General features: G+C 36.8%; 1 protein-coding gene across 17 annotated transcripts in view; it reads left to right on the forward strand.

Moving 5' to 3' along the window:
* The window catches only part of atp2b2 (ATPase plasma membrane Ca2+ transporting 2), a 198,711-nt gene that overhangs the window by 139,187 nt on the left and 38,519 nt on the right, over window positions 1-21,005 (forward strand). For 10 of the 17 annotated variants that reach the window (XM_047346414.1, XM_047346413.1, XM_047346415.1 and 7 more), the window contains 7 exons: window positions 738-938; window positions 5,125-5,382; window positions 5,739-5,864; window positions 12,396-12,521; window positions 12,888-12,920; window positions 14,163-14,255; window positions 17,334-17,375. In XM_047346414.1, coding sequence (XP_047202370.1) covers window positions 738-938; window positions 5,125-5,382; window positions 5,739-5,864; window positions 12,396-12,521; window positions 12,888-12,920; window positions 14,163-14,255; window positions 17,334-17,375 — 879 coding nt within the window. The remainder of the gene's footprint in view (window positions 1-737; window positions 939-5,124; window positions 5,383-5,738; window positions 5,865-12,395; window positions 12,522-12,887; window positions 12,921-14,162; window positions 14,256-17,333; window positions 17,376-21,005) is intronic. The other 7 variants (XM_047346428.1, XM_047346424.1, XM_047346417.1 and 4 more) reach the window with 6 other exon arrangements.

Here is a 21,005-nt window from a genome sequence, read left to right on the forward strand (position 1 = left end):
ACTGGTAAAAAGGGACATTCAGACTTAAGATGTCAATTTTGTGCACCATTAGATCCCTATTATAACATCATGCCTAGAATGTGAAGAGTGTCTAGATTACATGTCTAGATGTAATTTCTCATTAGTATCAGTATTTAATGATACTAAATCATCCATAAACTTTGAGCTGCAAAAAAACAGGCATTGCTCTTGCCAAAGGTATACTTTTGATTTAATACTGAGCTCAAATGAAAAGAAAATCCTTGAACTGCTTTCTAAAAGTAAATTGTGCCTTATGCCAGCATGAAACGCTTCACATTAAAATGCTGAAGATATTTATGCACAATAGATCACTGTGTATGAGGAGGTGGATAAGGTCAAAGCATAAAGGCCCTTATCGCTTGAGCTGAATTATATAAGGAATGCAGAAAACTGTGGCCCACCATGACTCAATCTGGTAATTATAGTTGGTGTGTTTGTGGCGGGGCTGGGGTTGGAAGGGGGTAAAAGAGTACAAAAGAATAAAGCCTGAAAATGAAAGTCAAAAAAATAATAAAGTGCACATTTGTCTGGAGATCAGCATGTTTACCAACAAACATATGAGCAAATTTGTTTTTAGGTAAACATTTAGACATTTATTATCTTTATGGTTAGGTGTTTTATTATTAAATATGAAATGAAACTCATTTTTCTGAGTGGCTGTGATGTAAAGCTTGAATGTCCTACTTATGCTTACAACCATTGTGATCCTTTTTCAGGTCTTGCAGTTGTTCAAACTGACCTGGACAAAAGAAGAGAAATATTTGGTGGAAACCTGATACCTCCAAAAAAGCCAAAAACCTTTCTACAGCTGGTATGGGAAGCACTGCAGGATGTCACCCTCATTATCCTGGAGATCGCTGCTCTTATCTCCCTGGGCCTCTCCTTCTACCACCCTCCTGGGCAGACCAGCGGAGAAGGTGAGTTACCCAGCTGCTCTGGCATCTCCTCCTGTCAAGTGTGCTCTCAGACGTTTGAAATCAGCCAGATGCACATCATTAGTTCCGTTGCTTCCAGTTTTGCTGGGAATTTAGCCGATGACCCACTACCGGTAATCATTACTGGTAGACTTACAACCACATTTGCGCAAAATCACCTTTTAATTGGCGAGGCAGGTCCTAGTTTGTTTGTCACCTGGCTTAAGAGGTGAGGTGACTCATCAAGCACATTGCTAATTTTTGTGCCCTAGAGTGCTGCCTTTGTGTGCATTATGACTGTATGACTGTAATGTATGTTAGAAAGGTACTGGAAAGGTTAACGAAGTTCTGAGTAGAGAAATAACCTTGAGCTCCCCGGACTCATACATCAGCTCTGTGAGCCATGAAACAGGAAATGAAGACAGAGAAAGTAAAGAGTTGCTGAGTCAGCGGCATCAGTCATCGCCTCCTTCGTTATCACAGTAATGGGCTTCATTTTCTCTGCCCAAGGGTCCAGTCATCATTTTAAGGGGTTTAAAAGCTTAGATTAGGCTGAAAATGCCAGAAAGGAAATACGTTATTACCTCAGCCTTTGTGGTATGGTTGGTTCATCATATGTTTCATTATATTTTTTATTTATTTTTTGGAGGATGCTATTTAGTTTTATTGTTATAATGAGTATCAAGTAAAAGATGGTAAAGTAGCAATTTTAATTTACATACATAGCTGTAAAAAAAAACTATATTAAATGTCTGTATTTTTTTTTTCAGTTTATAATTGGTTCAGTAATTCTACATACTTATAGTATATTCTTTGCATGTTTTGAGATATATATAAATCTTTTCATCATTGGTTCACATGCAGAGGGCTGCTGCAGGAATTACATTTCCAAAACCTGGGCACATCGGAGATACAATCAACCTTTCCTTTATCCTAAAAAGCAGTCTGTGTGAAAGTGTCTTTTTATTTGGTTAAAACAAATATATGCTATTTAAGTAGAACAGAACATAAAATATAGTGACTGTATTTTCAATCACTTCAGACTTTTTGTTGCAAAAGTGGTATGCATATATGATTAAATAATTGTATGAATATATTCTGCTGCCAGGTGGAAAAAAACAAAATTAGGATTAAATTTGCAATTCAAAAAGTTTCTATACAGACTTAGACTTGTGGTTGGTTCTATATTTTATCTAAAAACAATAAGGAACTTATTGTCATACAGTAATGTTAGTTTGCACAAAGAATAGAAATGGATGAAAATAGGAAATATAAAAAACAAAAAACAAAAATATATATATATATAGACAGAGAGAGAGAGAGATGGTCCAGGTGGAGATGCACATATCAACGTTTTATAACTGAATTTTGATCTGCAGTTTTTCTAAAACTTTGTATTAACAATACTAATATTTATTTCTGATTTTCCTTCATGATCTATACCACACCAGAAGACATTAGAGCAGCATTCAAAATATTATTTCCTAGCCTTCCTGTTGTGTGCGCTCATTAATAATATACACTGCTCAAAAAAATAAAGGGAACACTTAAACAACACAATATAACTCCAAGTAAATCAAACTTCTGTGAAATCAAACTGTCCACTTAGGAAGCAACACTGATTGACAATCAATTTCACATGTTGTTGTGCAAATGGAAAAGACAACAGGGGGAAATCTTTGGCGATTAGCAAGACACACTCAGCATGATCGGTTTGGCAATGGGTCAGTAATGGTGTGTGGTGGCATTTCTTTGGAGGGCCACATGGGCCTCAATGTGCTCACCAGAGGTAGCCTGACTGCCATTAGGTACCGAGATGAGATCCTCAGACCCCTTGTGAGACCATATGCTGGTGCGGCTGGCCCAGGGTTCCTCCTAATGCAGGACATTGCTAGTCCTCATGTGGCTGGAGTGTATCAGCAGTTCCTGCAAGATGAAGACATTGAAGCTATGGACTGGCCCGCCCGTTCCCCAGACCTGAATCCGATTGAGCACATCTGGGACATCATGTCTCGCTCCATCCACCAACGTCACGTTGCACCACAGACTGTCCAGGAGTTGGTGGATGCTTTAGTCCAGGTCTGGGAGGAGATCCCTCAGGAGACCATCCACCGTCTCATCAGGAGCATGCCCAGGCGTTGTAGGGAGGTCTTACAGGCACGTGGAGGCCACACACAATACTGAGCCTCATTTTGACTTGTTTTAAGGACATTACATCGAAGTTGGATCAGCCTGTAGTGTGTTTTTCCACTTAAATTTTGAGTGTGACTCCAAATCCAGGCCTCCATTGGTTAAGTTGATGATTTTTGTGTGATTTTGTTGTCAGCACATTCAACTTTGTACAGAACAAAGTATTCAATGAGAATATTTCATTCATTCAGATCTAGGATGTGTTATTTGAGTGTTCACTTTATTTTTTTGAGCAGTGTATATTGGGAAAAGAGGCAGGATCACACAGTGTGTTGGAACAGTCAATGTTATACAAAGTTTTACTATTTTAACATTAATGGCCAGAAGTGCATTTTATTTCCAGCAACTTTAAAATAATTAGTAATAAATTATTAGTTCTTAAAAAGCTCAGAAAAACTAAACACCCAAGTCTCTGATTTAAGAGGAGTTTGTAAGGACAGACGGTAGACATCCTGTATAGTTGTAATCATTGATAATGCAAATAATCAATTTTTCAATGGATTTGTAGGCTTTCTTAAACACTATGCTGGATGAGCAACGTTTAACAGATTCTAACAGACTTCTGAAACAGTTTCCTCCAGTCAGATGGACTTCTGACAGAACATTTGTAATGGTTTGAGTGGGCCCATCATCAGTTGCTCTCCCTGGCGATCATTCTTGGCAGTTGTGCAGATGATGCAGTATATTTTCAGTCATATTCAATAAATTATTGGAAAGTTACTTTATCTCAGTTACTTAATTCATTAAATTGATATATATCGATTTATTACACACAGATTCATGTTTTCAAGTTTTTACCTACGTTAATTGTGATGATTTTCTGTTCACAGCTAATGAAACATAACATTTTGTTTATAAAGTGTGACCTATATGTTTCCTGCATGGACTGATTTCAATGTTAGTATGTCCAATTTGTTTAAAACATGTGGAAAATATTAGTTACCTTTATAAACTGTCTTTATGGTCTTATTGTGGCAATCAGCACGGTTAGTACAGCTAGAATTAATAAGACAAGAAGACTTCATGTGTATCCCCTAGAGAATGTAGATCCTCACCTTAACTCTGAGATTTCCAAAAGCCTGGAGCATTTCTAAATCTACTATACTTTATGACAGCCAGGGACTGAAGGCCAAAAAGGATAAAACTGAGCAAATTTGCTGTATAGCTCATACATTGTCTCCTGTTTTCTGCTTTAAGTTCTGCTGTCTTACAGCCTCGAGGAACCCCACACATATCATGAGAAGTTGTAAAAATACAGTCTCCTTTTAAATAGTTTCTTACATCTCTGTTTTTCTTATGACCCGATACTAAAAAAAAGCTACTTTTTCGTATTTTCTTTAATTTTGTTTGAAGGTATATAGAGCAGCATTCACCATCAATGCTATTGCTGTTTCCAAAGTTATCTAAACTAAGCTAACTTTTAATAACTGTATTTAGGACCACAGAAAACGCTGACTGTAGTACAGTGATCAAGCTAGACAGAATGAACTCATCCAGTTTGAAAGAAGGAAAAAATGAATTGCAGCAAAGTCTTAAGGGATTTATTGTTTTTTTTTTTTTGGTTCTTTAGGTCTAGAGTACAATGGCTCCAGGAGTATTACATGAAGAAGCACAAAGAGTACTGGGAATAAGCCTTGTTTCATTCCCCAATATACTCTCGTCTACCAATGTGCAGCCAGAGCCTCATTTGAAGTAGGGCATATGAATTTAGAGGCGAGGAGAATGTTGTTCTCATGGGGCTATTTAAGCCAGAGTTTGTTTAATTATAGACTTGTCTTTTGTGTCAAACAGTAGACAGATGATTTCAACAAGTGTTTTTTCAGTCAAGTACCATAGAAATGATCTATATCCAGCTTTAAATACTGAAATACTGAACATGCACAGTTCTTTGTGACATTTACTTTGTGTATCAAGCATTTTTTTTGTATAAACGAAATAAGGGCATGCTTAAGATGTATACATGTGATTTATGTCTTTTGTTTCTTTTTTTGTTTTCCAGCATGTGGTACAGTAGCCGGTGGAGTGGAGGATGAGGGTGAGGCAGATGCAGGCTGGATCGAGGGCGCCGCCATCCTCTTGTCCGTAGTTTGTGTAGTTTTGGTGACAGCCTTCAATGACTGGTCGAAGGAGAAGCAGTTCCGTGGACTGCAGAGCCGCATTGAGCAGGAGCAGAAGTTTCAGGTGGTCCGTGGCAGCCAGGTCATACAGCTGCCTGTGGCTGACATTTTGGTAGGGGACATCGCGCAGATCAAATACGGTAAGTGTGAGTGGGTCTCAAGTTTTAACCATTCAACACCTTGATTCTTTGCTTTGGATCTGTCCGGCAGGGAAAAGTATCTAATATTCAAGCATATTTTTTGGCTTTGTCATGCATGCTCACCAGCTGCCTCTTTTTTTAAATGGAGTTCATTACCAGAACAGGATTAAAGTCTCAAAGCCACACAGTCAACCTTAATCGCTCAGTTTTAAAGATTTAAGCTTGCGTTGAGTAATGAATTAATAGCAGATGCATCCATAGAGAGAGCAAAAAACATTCATATCATCTCCAGTTCCATTGTATGGAAACAATATTATACTATGGCCATAGTCTTTAGAATGTGTTTTGTTTTGCAGGTGATCTGCTTCCTGCTGATGGAGTGTTGATCCAGGGTAATGATTTGAAAATTGATGAGTCATCATTGACTGGAGAGTCTGATCACGTCAAGAAGTCTGCCGACAAGGACCCCATGTTGTTGTCTGGTATGTTGTTGTACAATATACGTGACATGCGTTTATTCTTAATTTTGTTTAGTAACAAAAATAGGAGATTTTTTATGTTTCAGTCAGAAGGCCTGTGCAAATTTGTCACTCATCACAGGAATTGAGCATGTGTACATAAAATAGATTTATGGCCCAACCAGGAGACACTTTTTAACCTTCTGTGAATTGCTTTTGAATTTTGTTAAAGGGGGGTTTAGTACCTCCATGTTTGCAGCTGTTATGCTGTGAAGGAGCAATTTGGTCCCTGATGTGACGTCAGATGAAGTTCACGTCAATAACTCTTAAAATACAGATTAGGAAACCTGGTCCTGTCAGGGAGTCTGGTATACCACTATGAATGAGATAGGACAATCTGCTGTGAAATTAGTTTGTGGCCTAATATTACCCTGAAACATAAACAAATAGCTGTATTTGATATTTACACACTAAAAGAAAAACAAATTGTGTTTAAACATATTTGTTCTGTTTGTAGTAACATTTTGTTATACTGTATGTGCCCCGTAGATACATTGGGGGCATAATTATATGATCACCTGAATTTTCTTTTTCTCATTTTCTAGGAAATGAAATGTCACTAGTTTCATGGCAGCTGCTTTTCATTCATTTAAATGTCATTTAGTGAAATACTTATTTTATACCAAAACATTCCTTAAAACTTTGTGAAGAAATTTACAACTCATCTTCAGTGTGCCTACGGAGGGAAAACGTTTTACAATACATGGCGTCCTCTGTTAGCTCCGTAATGCAGTGAAGTCTTTTAGACCTAGTCAGAAAAGCAGTCCAAATCTTAATTTTTCCACCTCCATGCTTGCTCCAAATTGTGGTTTAATTCACAGTGTTTTCCCTAAAAGAAAAAAAGAGAACTTGTGTATTTCTGATTCTTCACTTTATAATAAGAAGTCCAAAGCAGAATATGTTGGAAATAGCCTACAAAATGTTTTATTCTTGATCTCCACCTCAGTAGTGTACCTCTAGCAGCACACAGCATAAGCCATAGTTGTATATGTTTTTTTTTATTTTATTTTTTTATTTGATATGGTATAATAGCATTTATTGCCACTGTATATATAATGTACAACAAAATTGGTCAGCAACTTTCTTAGTGGTGCATAAATGAAATAAATAATATACATACAGTACAGACCAAAAGTTTGGACACACCTTCTCATTCAAAGAGTTGTCTTTATTTTCATGAATATTGTAGCTTCACACTGAAGGCATCAAAACTATGAATTAACACATGTGGAATTACATACTGAACAAAAATGTGTGAAACAACTGAAAATATGTCTTATATTGTAGGTTCTTCAAAGTAGCCACCTTTTGCTTTGATTACTGCTCCGCACACTCTTGGCATTCTGTTGATGAGCTTCAAGAGGTAGTCACCTGAAATGGTTTTTACTTCACAGGTGTGCCCTGTCAGGTTTAATAAGTGGGATTTCAAGCCTTATAAATGGGGTTGGGACCATCAGTTGTGTTGTGCAGGAGGTGGATACAGTACACAGCTGATAGTCCTATTGAATAGACTGTTACAATTTGTATTATGGCAAGAAAAAAGGAGCTAAGTAAAGAAAAACGAGTGGCCATCATTACTTTAAGAAATGATGGTCAGTCAGTCCGAACAATTGGAAAATTTTGAAAGTGTCCCCCAGTGCAGTCGCAAAAACCATCAAGCGCTACAAAGAAAGTGGCTCATCTGAGGACCGCCCCAGGAAAGGAAGACCAAGAGTCACCTCTGCTGTGGACGATAAGTTCATCTGAGTCACCAGCCTCAGAAATCGCAGGTTAACAGCAGCTCAGATTAGAGAACAGGTCAATGCCACACAGAGTTCTAGCAGCAGACACATCTCTAGAACAACTGTTAAGAGGAGACTGTGTGAATCAGGCCTTCATGGTAAAATAGCTGCTAGGAAACCACTGCTGAGGACAGGCAACAAGCAGAAGAGACTTGTTTGGGCTAAAGAACACAAGGAATGGACATTAGACCAGTGGGAATCTGTGCTTTGGTCTGATGAGTCCAAGTTTTAGATCTTTGGTTCCAACCACCGTGTCTTTGTGCGGTGCAGAAGAGGTGAACTGATGGACTCTACATGCCTGGTTCCCACCGTGAAACATGGAGGAGGAGGTGTGATGGTGTGGGGGTGCTTTGCTGGTGACACTGTTGGGGATTTATTCAAAATTGAAGGCATACTGAACCAGCATGGCTACCACAGCATCTTGCAGCGGCATGCTATTCCATCCGGTTTGCGTTTAGTTGGACCATCATTTATTTTTCAACAGGACAATGACCCCAAACACACCTCCAGGCTGTGTAAGGGCTATTTAACCAAGAAGGAGAGTGATGGGGTGCTGCGCCAGATGACCTGGCCTCCACAGTCACCGGACCTGAACCCATTCGAGATGGTTTGGGGTGAGCTGGACCGCAGAGTGAAGGCAAAAGGGCCAACAAGTGCTAAGCATCTCTGGGAACTCCTTCAAGACTGTTGGAAAACCATTTCAGGTGACTACCTCTTGAATCTCATCAACAGAATGCCAAGATGTGCGGAGCAGTAATCAAAGCAAAAGGTGGCTACTTTGAAGAACCTAGAATATAAGACATATTTTCAGTTGTTTCACACTTTTTTGTTCAGTATATAATTCCACATGTGTTAATTCATAGTTTTGATGCCTTCAGTGTGAAGCTACAATATTCATAGTCATGAAAATAAAGAAAACTCTTTGAATGAGAAGGTGTGTCCAAACCTTTGGTCTGTACTGTATGAGAAAATTAAAATATGAGAAAATAAATGATAGGAAAGCAGGAGTTTCTCTGATAACAAAAATGTGGGCTAATCTGGTATCACGTCAGACTTTTTTTGTTTGGATAATTAGTTGTGTGCCTTTTTGCTGGCTGCTTTAATTAGCCTCACTCACCCACATCAACTTAGTCCCACAAAGGTTAATGAATTTCTGTGTGAATATACAGTGTGTGTAAATGTGCTACCACTCCACAGATGTTAATAACGTTTGTAGGCAACACATATCTGTATCTGGCACATTTATTCACTCTTGCATTGAAATGTTAAATGTTGATTAGCCTTTACAAAAAACATTTAACATTTTTCTCCTTCAAATCTTTTTTGAAGAATAAAGTTTATTTAATAATTTACTGTAACATCACTGATTAAACCTTAAACATATTTTCCCAAATGCTTTTTTTTTTCTTTCCTAGAAGCTTTTAAAACTCAAATTCACCTGGTAATGAGGTCAAAGAGGCATACCATATTTAAAACCTTTCAAAATGAAATGCTTTTTATGAATAGTGCTGAAGGCTGTTTGGTTTGGCCTTTAAACTGGAGAACTCTTAATAATAAGATGTGAGTATTTTTATTTTGAAGTTTCAAATATAGTCTAAGGCTTACAGGGATTCAAATAGAAGTTTAAGAATATACATCGCTGTGAAAATGTTTTTAGATTTTCCCAGACTTAAATGTTTCAGATCATCAAACAAAATAGAATATCAAACAAACCCTGACTTAAAAAAAAAAAGGATTTATCCAAACTAACCTAGCCCTGTGTGGAAAGGTAATTCCCCCAAAACCTAATGACTGTTTGTTCCACCCCTTGGCTACAACAACTGCCATGCAATTACTAACAATAACTAGCAATGAGGCTTTTACATTGCTGGGAAGAATTCTAGTCTCCTCTTTTTTGCTGAATTATTTTATTTCAGCAACATTAGAGACTTTTTGAGCAAGAATGGCCTGTTTAAGGTCATGCCAAAGCATCTCATTCAGATTTAAGTTTGAACTTTAATTAGGCCACTCCAAAACCTTCATTTTGCTTTTTTTTTTGCTTGACATTCTCCTTCAAGATTTTCTGCTAGAGAGCAGTAGTCATGGTAACATCAATCATGGCAAACTGTCCAGGTCCTGAAGCAGTAAAGCAGCCTCAGACAATACCCATTTACAGTCATATTTCACTGTAAATATGATGTATTATGTTTATCTTTTCAGTTAACAAAATATTTTCATTAAACTCTTAGACCATCAAGATTTTGGATCATCAAGAGATTTTTGGCAAATGTGAGATGGGTCTTTGTGTTCTTTTTTTGTCAGCACTGGTTTTGGGCTTGGAACACTGCCTTTTTTGCCCCATTTCTTTTTTGTTGTTAAACACCAACATTTACTCAATTCAGGTCCTACAGGGCTTTCGATGTTGTTCTGGATTCTTTTGTGACATCCTGGATGAGTTGTTGACATGCTCTTGGAGTTATTTTGACATACTGGCCACTCTGGTGAAGGTTCATCGCTGCTCCGTCTTTTATTTTTGGAGAATGGCTTTAATTAAATCTTTATGCCAGCAGGTAACATAGCCTACAATAACAAACATAAATAAATTACTTACTACACTAAAATGAATTCATTATACTGTAAAAATTTTCATCCATCCATCCATCCATCCATATCCATCCATCCATCCATCCATCCATCCATCCATCCATCCATCCATCCATCCATCCATCCATCCATCGAAAATATTAGATTGGCATTCCTCCTTCAAATCTTCACTTAAAGACGATTTCTCATCAGAAAAGTCAGTCTTGTAAGAAATCACCAGGCAGTGTCTGTTTTGCCATTTTCTATTTGATGACGACATTGTGGTTCATATAGCTCTGGAAATATTTCAACTTTTAAAATTTATATTTCTTAGTCCGTTTTGATCTATTTTCCCACCGAAAAGAATGCTAAAGTACAACCATAGAATAAGAACTGCCAATACAGTGCAGAAGAAGAGCAGCTATGGGAACTGGAATGTAGTGGCAGTTGTATTTGTTTGAGAAGTATTGCTGGGCGATGCGTCTTTGATCGTTACTGGTGTAGGTTGTTTCATAGAAAATACCAATAGGAGCGTTTTTTTTACATGTATCTGACACCACGGGTAATCGTTGCCCTTTAGAAATGTCTTTATAATCCTTCCCAGACTGATCGTTGTCAGTAGTTTGTTATTCCATTTTTATAGTTTTTTTTTTTTTTTATCAGAGCATGATGTTAAGTTTTAGCCCACTTCGTATTATCCGACAAGTTAGATTTAAGTGATTCTACAGCTCCGGGAGTAATTAGGCCTTGATGTGGTAAGTGAGGTAGGATATAATCATGTTAATTCATGATTTCCATGATTTCATGATTTAGAACTCCATGGCCTGGGTCTTAGGAACACATAATGCGCATGGATCGGAGACTTCCTGACTGAACGCCCACAGAGAGTGAAACTGGGCCTTCTTCTATCTCCCAGTTTGTCTCTCAGCATAAGTGCCACTAACGGTTGAGTGCTCAGCCCATTCTTCTATTCCATCTATACACATGACTGTATCTCCCTCCATGATTATAAAATTTGCCGATGATACAACTGTGAGGGGTCAGATCAACAACGCAATGAGCCCGCCTTCAGAGAGGAGGTTGACACTCTGTTGAACTGGTGCTTAGAAAACAACCCGACCTTGAATGTCAAGAAAACCAAAGAAGTCATTATTGACTTCAGGAGGCGCAAGAGTTACTCCACCCCCTTAACAATCAAGAGTAAGAAGGTAGAGAGGGTTTCTGGTTTCAAATTCCTGGGAATCCACGTCACAGAGGACCTCAAATGGAATGTCAATACAACTACCATTATCAAAAAGCACACCAACGGCTCTACTTCCTACAGACATTCAGGAAACATAACCTGTCTGCCGATCTGCTGAGGACTTTTTGCAATTGCTTCATCAAGTCAGTTTTAATTTACTGCATTAGAGCCTGGCACACAAACTACAAGGAAACAAACAATAAATCCCTCAGAGGTGTGGTCATAACTGCTGAGACAATAATCAAACTCCCCCTACCCTCGCTAAATGATATTTTCAGGATTCGCTGCCTCCGTAGAGCATATACTATCCGGCGGAATAATACAAACCCCATGCATAACCTCATCTTCTTCATCCCATTTGGGAGGCGCTACAGATCCCCCAAATGCCTTTCTTCAAGACTGCAAAACAGTTTTCTTCCCAGAGCCATTACAGAATTAAATCTGCATGCTCCTCTGTTCCCGTTTTGTGCCGCTCCCCATAACCTTCATCATTTTAAATAGATACATTTAAATTTAAATGTTTTTACAATTAAATGTCTTTTGTAATGTGAGAACAAGTGCAATATACTGCGTTATGTATGAGTGTATAAGTGTGTGTGTGTGTGTGTGTGTGTGTGTGTGTGTAGAGGTGGACATGGGTGTTGTAGTGTTTCTAATGTGCAATGACCATAAAGTCCTGTTTTATATTGGGCCAAGTCAGTTTGGATAGCTTCTTTTTTTTTAAAACGTCATTATTTATTAACTCAGGTTATCTTGTTTGTTTAACTATTTGTTTGAATATCTGAAACATTTAAGTGTGACAACAAACGTAAATATAGAAGAAATGTGTAAGTTTCCATTGCATGTTAAATAATGACATTGAAAAAATAGGTCTATGTGCAGTCTTATTTATTACCATGCTTCTTTTAGGAACCCATGTTATGGAGGGGTCAGGACGCATGGTAGTGACTGCAGTTGGTGTCAACTCACAGACTGGAATCATCTTTACCCTTCTTGGGGCTGGTTTTGAGGAAGAGGAAAAAAAAGAGAAGAAAGGTAAAATCATTATATACTCAAATATTAAACATTCTAAGGCTTTGCTTGTATTTTTAATTTTTAGTAGTATTGCTCTGCAGCATATCATTAAAAATCAGCTTTTGTCATTCCATTACCCTATGTATGGAAAGTCTGTTTAGCTCATTGTGTAAAGTAAGTGTTTTTAACGAGTATCTGAAAACATTTATACATTAACTTATAAACGCGGGTGTTTGTGTGATACACTGCATTACAGTCAGATGAATGTGTATTCATACTATAAGAGATCAGTATTGGTGGTACAGTTGTGAGCTGCAGTATCCAGGTTCTGTAGGTTCAGGTGCATCATTGTCCTTACTCTCTTATTGTTCCAAATTTGCCTCGAAGGAGGGGCAGTGGAAGATGGACATCAGAACACAGGTAGAGTATCACCTTTCTCTGACCCCTGGGAGTTGTACTTAATCATTCTGACATGTCGTTCCCGGTTGATTCTTCTGATTATTCACACCTTTTCTGGAGCCAAGTGCTACTCTTTCAGCTTTTTTCCTCACTTAAAAATAGATATTTTCAAATCACAACACTACATCGTGCATAACCCTTTGCTGCTATAACAAGCTTTGCACTCAAAAAACTAACTAGCTCACATCAGCTTCGGCCCTCTTTGAACAGGCTCTCCGGCTTATCTCATTGCTTTGTTGCAAAACAATGACATGAGTGTGACAGCCTTGCAGGTGTATGGCACATGTACCGGCAGCAGAATGCAGAGTAGACAGATAAACTCACAGTTTTTAATTTGTAGCCTGCAGATTTAGACCTGCAGATTTATTCTTGTTTAGCAGAAACCATAATAGCTTGCATGAAAGCTGTCTGCTTTAAAAGCTTTTTACTATTACTGCTTACTCAGACTAAATATAATTAGTGTATTAAAAACCTAACATCCCCTGAGATTCTGCTGATCTGAAAACTAACAAATTCTGTCTTTGTTTCACTTGTATTGTTATTAAAGTTCTTTGGCAAAATTTTATTTCAATAAAGCATCTTCTGTTAATTGGTTGGTTATGCTTATTTTCCTTGTTTTATTTACTATATGTAGGATATTTTAAGTTTAAATATGATTATTTGTTGATTATGCAACAAATGGAATTATGATTTGTGATGCTTATAGACATTACATGAATAACATGGTTTGAATAAACTTGACTCAAATGAAAAATAAATAAAACAATGACCTTGTAATCACTGAAACCTAATTTGACACATTCATTATAATTACAATATTTACTACATTTACCAGTGTTCGCTTTATTCTTAGTGTTGCAGTATTTTGTTTTACTTTGGATGATACTATTTTCCACATTACATTAGATTTCATGCTTCACATTTGTTTACTGTTGCACTGTTTTATTTACCTAAATATTGTTACTTGTACTAGATCACAATAGTTGGGTATAAAAGAATAAATATTGCCTTTACAAATAAATATGTTTATGCTTCACAATAATCATTAAGTCTGCATATTATGCTGAATCTCTGTAATGTGCTATAACCATGTTATTTCTGTTCACTGTCTTGTGTGTGTACATGGTTGGGCGTGTTTGTGGGTGGCGTGTGTGTATGTCTGTTTTGGTTCATACACGTTGAATTTTCATTGTTACTGGCTAGACTGCTCCCATCCCCCTATCCACCCCATTGCAACTATAGCCACGGATGGGGCTGCAGGCATTAATGCCTCTGGCACTGCCAGCCTAATTAATGGTAGGTTGACAAAATGTCTGATCTCCGACCGCTCTCTGTTGTGACTTTTGACTTGTCCTCTTTCCTTCTTCATTGTCCGACTGCCTCCTATCATGGATGTCTACTTTCTGCTGATACCTGCCCTTAGTTATTTGGGACATTTTTGTGTCCATGCTGTCAATGCATGCCTGACATAGTTGTAGAAGCTAGTGTTGTGTTCTTGTTACTGTCCCCTCGTGCCTTCACTTTATATGTATGACACCGGAAACAGATTATTTCATCTATTATTATGAATTTTAAAAAGTAATGAAAGCATTTTAAACCATTTAATCCAGGCCATTCCTAATATGTTTGAGACACAGATAGTTGCATTTATTTAAATTTTAGTGTGTATTAAAACAAAATAATGTGCAGTTTCAAAGTTCATCTGTAGGCTCATCTTATTTTGTTTGGTTAAACCTGGACAAGATGCAGAAACATTAACAATATTATATAAACTGTTGTGTTAATGTTTCTTCTGTCTGTATTCTTGGAGAGCTCCCATACTAAGGATAGGAATAGTGTCATTTGTGCAGTAATGGTGACCTTGTGCTGTGCTGGCCTGGAATGCAAGAATTTATCATTTTTAGCTTTATTTTCCCTCCAGGGAGCTGTTATAAAAAAGAACCTGCTCTGGTATACTAGCCCTCAGTTCTACCTGAATTATCTTCTTAGAGACATTTGGGTCAAAAAACCTTGATTAATAGATTTAGTTAGACCTTTGATCGTCCTACTATAAAAATAAACAAACATTGTAGACTAAGCATTCTTTTTCGAATCTTTGCATCTCTGTTAATCAACCTGCAAGTTGGTTGGTTTATAATTTAACTGTAATTAACTTCTCTCCTTTTGAGCAGACTCCAACAGCATAATAAACTCACTGTCCCCAAACATAGCATTTGAAATGCCCCCCGTTGTTCTTGCATAACTTCATCATGTGGGAGGCTTTTCCTTTAAGCTTTTTTTCTCTCTGTTGTGTTCACATTTCCAGTATGCCTTCCTCTGAGTGTTATTTTGCATGTGTTTTCTTAACCTTCCTTTTGCATGCTGTCTGCTGTTTGTATATAGGGTACTTATGTTTGTGCTGTTCATTCCCTCACCGTCTTCAGTGCAATGCTCTTTCTACTGGTTGTCTTATACATCATCTAATAATAAATTACTTTGACTCATATGGTTGATAATGTAAATACATCTTTAATAAAACAAAGATTTTAACTATACCATTTTGTTGCATTTAATATACAGGTGCAGCTTACAATTATTTATTTTAGTAATTAAGTTTAAAAAAGTGAAACTCGGATTACATAGGTCCATTATACACAGAGTAATATAATTCAAGTGTTTGTTTCTGTTAATTTTGATGAACAGAGTGCTATGTCTAAGCATATTAATGGAAAGTTGAGCAGAGGAAAAAAGATAGCCACACTCTTGAGATAATTGTTCAGTAAAGTACATTTAAGAGACATATGCTATAACTGTCGCATTACTTAAGGTAGGCTACTGAACCAGACACGTCAGAAGCATCTTACGTGGATTGAGAAGAAAAACTAATTCAGTTTTGATCAGAAGTCCAAAGTTTTCTTGTTGATTAAAGTTTTGGATTTAATTTAGAAAAAGGCAGGATTGCACTTCATGCTCCTCTCTCCTGTCGAGCTTTATAAAGATGGAGCCTTTTTTTTAGCATGACATAGCTCATACCCACACTGCTAAAGTACCAATACTATGTTTTTAATGACCATGGTATCACTGAGGTTGATTGGCCAGAAAATGTATCTGACCTAAACCCTAAGAGAATTGATGGAGCATTGTCAAAGGGAAGATGAGTCATTAGGCCCAACATTGTAGTCCAATAATGTAGTTATAAGCCATATTCATAAAAATTAACACAAATCTGTGCATTTTGAATCTGAGTTGAAACCATACCTTTCAATATCCTGTACAAAAGACAAGAAGCTTTTTTCATAACTTTCTGACATTTAATCAGGCCCTACATTTCCTGTTTTATGTCAGTTTGGATTCCAAAAATAAAAAATTTGATGAATGCCAAAATGAGAGAGATTTTTTGTACCATTTTTTTTTTAATTCAGACATTTACAACAGTGCTATCAATTTGAACAATTTGGCAACCTCAGATGATGATGTAATAGGTTTGCAAAAAACATAGCTGTGTTCGCTCGAAACATTGATGAAGACATAGATGGTGTCGAAACATTAGCTCTCCATAAGGTTTGCATAATCAAGCTGAAAACTGATCAGTGAATTCCAGCCCTTTCTGCTTTTGTAAGGTCACAAAATTGAGTCATTGTTCATTGGAAGATATGCAAAGTGCCTTGATTTTATTTTAATTTTGAGACAAAATCTCAAGACTTCAGCCAGGAAGTTACTGCTTTGGTGTAAATGTGTCCTCCAAAAGGACAATGACCCTAAACATACAGGCAAATTAGGTAAAGAGTGGGTTAAGGACCAAAACTCATTGTATTACATAGAAAGTTAGTGAACAGAGCTGAAAAAATCTAGCTATTAGAAAAACATTGAAAATCTTCACTGCCTTAAAACAAAAAAATTGGTCTGATTTTGTAGCACACAGTTATATTCTTATTGTGTATATAAATACCTGGTTTCTACAAAATATATGGGTTTCACTTTTTTTGTTTAAATTACTGAAATAAAAGTAACCTTTCTCTAGTATTCTAATTCAGTGACATGCGCATGTAGTCTTCGGCAAAATATTTTTTTCCAAATTAGGCTCATTAATTATTTTAAATTATTTGATCATTTGTCCAGTAGAAGACATTTTTCATATTTTGTTGACATATTAAACAACTCTCCGTGAATAAACATACGTTTTCTTTCTTACTGGCCTCCTTCTGAGTGGCTGTAGCCAACTGTTACATAACATCACTTATGTATCACAAGCTTTTCTATGTGACTGTCACAAAGATGTTGTTATTAAAAGTCATTATCCTGTCTCACTATTTGTTTCATCTCTGTGGGGACGGTTTGTTGACTTGTCTGCCTTGGTTATTTTTGTTGTTGTTGTCCTGTATGTCTTCATCATAGGTAAAATGCAAGATGGCAATATGGAGAGCAACCAGATTAAAGGTAACTAAATCATATGTTTAACTCCCTCCTTCCTCCTCCCACTTCCTCCTCCTCACATGTTGTTCCCGTTATGGTGTGTGGTGTAAGCAGTGGGTCAAAGCAGGTGGAAATGTCTGTGTTTCAGTCCTTTATGTATTTTAGCCCACTTTCTTCTTAGAAATTGAACTACGCTGTTCTAATTCAGTAAATATTCTGAAGACCTTAGAGTCTAACACTGGTTGTACCCAGATTTAGACTCTGAGATGAGACAAAGAACATTATTTGACCCAGGTTTATTGCCCACCATCCCTTTAGGTTAGAAAGTCCCCCCTCCTTAACTCCCTCATTGCCTGTCACTGATTTGTTGTCTGTGGTCTGATGTTCCCTTGTTCTCATTTTGTTGTCGGCTCATCTTGTTCTTTCTGATAGACTAGCAGCCTGTCGCCTTGCAATTCTGTGTCTATCTCACTGAAACTACTTGATTTTTCCCTAAAAACATTCCCTAAAAGTTTATCTCTAAGAATTGATTTTGGAAACAATATTCCTTTCGGTGTTTCATAATTACTTTATTTATTTAACATAGTTTGGTTTGACATTGAAAACAATTATCCTCCATTTGTGTTGTTCTTATGGGATGTGATTGTCTTTATTGTAATTTATGTTGAAAATTAAAATAGGTCACCATTTCTCTAAAAGAAACAGCTGTAACCAGTAGTACAAATATTGATTTAGTTTTTTTTTCAACCCTTGGTATATAGATTTAGAACCAGATATTTCCATGCATACATACATGTATAAAAACATTGTAGACCTCCATAAATCTGGTTCATCCTTTGGTAAAATTCCCATATGCCGTTCATCTGTTTAAATAATAATACACAAAATGAGAGATAAACTCAATGAGACTGCCCAGCCATCATATTGTCCAGGAAGGAAACTAGTTCTGTGTCCCAGAGACAAAACTATTTTGGTGTGAAATGTGCGCGCCAACTCTAGAACAAAGTAAAAGACCTTAAGAAGATGCTGGCTGAAGGTAGTAAGCGGGTGTCATTATTTTCCACAGTGAAATTGTCCTGTACCGACATGAGCTGAAATGCTGTGCAGTAAAGAAGAAGCAATTCCTCCAAAGGCAACAAAAAGAACTGATTACATTTTTAAAATGTACTTAGAGACAAAAATCTTAATTTTATTATTTTGAACGGTCTAAAAGTCAAACTAAAACTCAACTGTTTGGTCATAATGACCAAAGGTAGGCCAAATTAGTTAGAAAGTGGCTAATGTTTTCTCTATATAAATTCTCTTGCTCAGTAGCAATACAACTTTGGTAATCCTAACTAGCCTAAAATGTGAAAAGTTTAGTCTGAATTAATGTCATGCAATGAGAAGAAAAGTCTATGCAAATATCTGTTTTCGACTTCTTTGAAGGATAATTGACTCAAGCTGTACTACTAGCTTCAGCATGTTCAACCTGCAAGTCTATGTGTACTATAGGCAATTCTTATAAGTTTAGCCAAGCATGTTTCAACAAAATTCCTTTTCTCTGGTCAAGCAAAGCTTGGTCATGTAATATAACAGGCCAAAATTCACTGAGTCTGACGTTTAAGCCTATCATTATGAGGATTTTGTTTAGGATTAAACCGCTACAATTTCAAACCAGATTTCAACTTCACAGAATGAATGTATGTCCTTATGTTTTATTATCAGGTATCTCTAATTTGCTTAATCAAAGTTAAGTAAAGATGACACCTCTATGAAATGGGTAGAAAAATAAAATGCACAACTACAGACTGTGGCAAATGTTCAACATTTAAAGGGTGTTTTTGTGACCATCAAATGCATGCCTCGTTATTATAGGAGCATTAAGCTGTAATGATTCTTGGTAATGGGTTACATTAAAAGAGAAGGACAGAATGTGTGTGTCAGAGGGGGCTAGCGATGAAGACGGAGTAATAGCAGAATTTTATTACTCCGTCTTCATCTCCGTTCCCTTCTACTATCTGAACAGTATTTTTTTTTTTATCATTCATAATTTATTTTTTATGAAGTACCTTATATTTGCCACACCATTAAACATTTTATGTATCTCAAGATTGATTGAAAATCAATTTATTTTTAACTGACAACAGAGATGATATATTCTGCTTGTAATGTACACGAAAATAGTCTTTAACTGCCACTGTGATCTGGCCTTTTTTTCTACGGCTAGCGGTCCTTCAGCATATTCCCTTTTTTGAAAGCATCAATTTCTAAATGCGTGTGATGATATTCCTAAAACGACCTCATGAAATTTGAAAAGAAAAGCGTTCAACATCGCTACCAACAAATGTATCGTGCTGACAGCTCAGTGATATCATTGCTATGTAAAATGATTTCATTACTGTAGATTTAAGTAACTGATTTGCAAAAGCCATGGTAATATAGACATGTGCATTTCGTGGTTAAGGATCTAAGGCTACAATATATTTCCTCTATGGTTTTGAGGTGCTTTGCAAAAGTATTCATACCCTATTTAACTTTTTCAAATTTGGTCATGTTGTATCAGTATTGTATGTGATAAACTGACACAAAGGACTGCATATGTTCTTTGGAGGTCTTAGAGGTTTGTTAGAAATCAATAGTGAACAAACAGCATCACAAACATCAAGAAATACAGAAATGTGTGGAGAAGTGTAAACCATGCTCAGGTTATGAAAACATGCCCCAAGCTTTGAACATCTCACAGATCAGTACTTAATCCATCATCTGAAAATGGAAAAGAAGTATGGGACAGCTGCAAACCTACCAAAGCATGGCTGTCAACCTAAAGTGAGAGTCAGAGAAACTGCTAAGAGGTCCATGGAGAAGATGTAGAGATCCTCAGCTCTGTTGGGAGAATCTCTTGACAGAACAACAGTCATGAACCACAATAATCTGTCCTTTGTCGAAGAGTGGCAAGAAGAAAGCCATTAAAAGTGCTGTTTGCAGTTTGCCACAAGCTGGAAACCGAAGTCAGTAAACACATGGAAGAAGGTGCTTTGCTCAGATGAAACCAGAATTGTTTTTTAGGCCTTATGCAAAATGCTATGTTTGGCAAAAAATACTAAAACTGCCTGTCACCCTTAATACCCTATCCCCATGGTGAAACATAGCAGTGGCAGCATCTTGCTGTGGGGATGCTTTTATTTTTTTTTAGAAAGGACTGGGAAAACTGGGGTGGAGGTTCACCTTCTAGCAGGAGGATGAACCTAAACCTATAGCCAGAACTACAGTGGAATTATTTATATAAAAGCATTTTTTTGTGTTAGAATGGCACAGTTCAAGTCTAGTAATTAATACTGTAAGTACATTAATAAATACAGTAAGTACATAATTAAACAGACTTGCAGCTGTGATTTCAGCAGCATAGAGTTTTACATAGTAGTGACTCTTTGGTCTTGAATACAAATGCACTCCACACCTTTCAGATTTGTATTTGTAATGTTGAATACAATGTTTAATTATTTTTTCCACTTCTCACTTATGCACTGTTGGTCTATCACATAAAATCTCAATAAAATACCTCAAAGTTTGTGGTTGTAATGTAACAAAATTTGAAAAATGGTAGGGATAGTTTAGAAACGATAATTTTCCTTAACAAATGACTTGCAGAAATTTACATAGCAAGAGCAGAAC

Source organism: Girardinichthys multiradiatus, chromosome 20, assembly GCF_021462225.1.
Source record: "Girardinichthys multiradiatus isolate DD_20200921_A chromosome 20, DD_fGirMul_XY1, whole genome shotgun sequence".
Taxonomy (NCBI): domain Eukaryota; kingdom Metazoa; phylum Chordata; class Actinopteri; order Cyprinodontiformes; family Goodeidae; genus Girardinichthys; species Girardinichthys multiradiatus.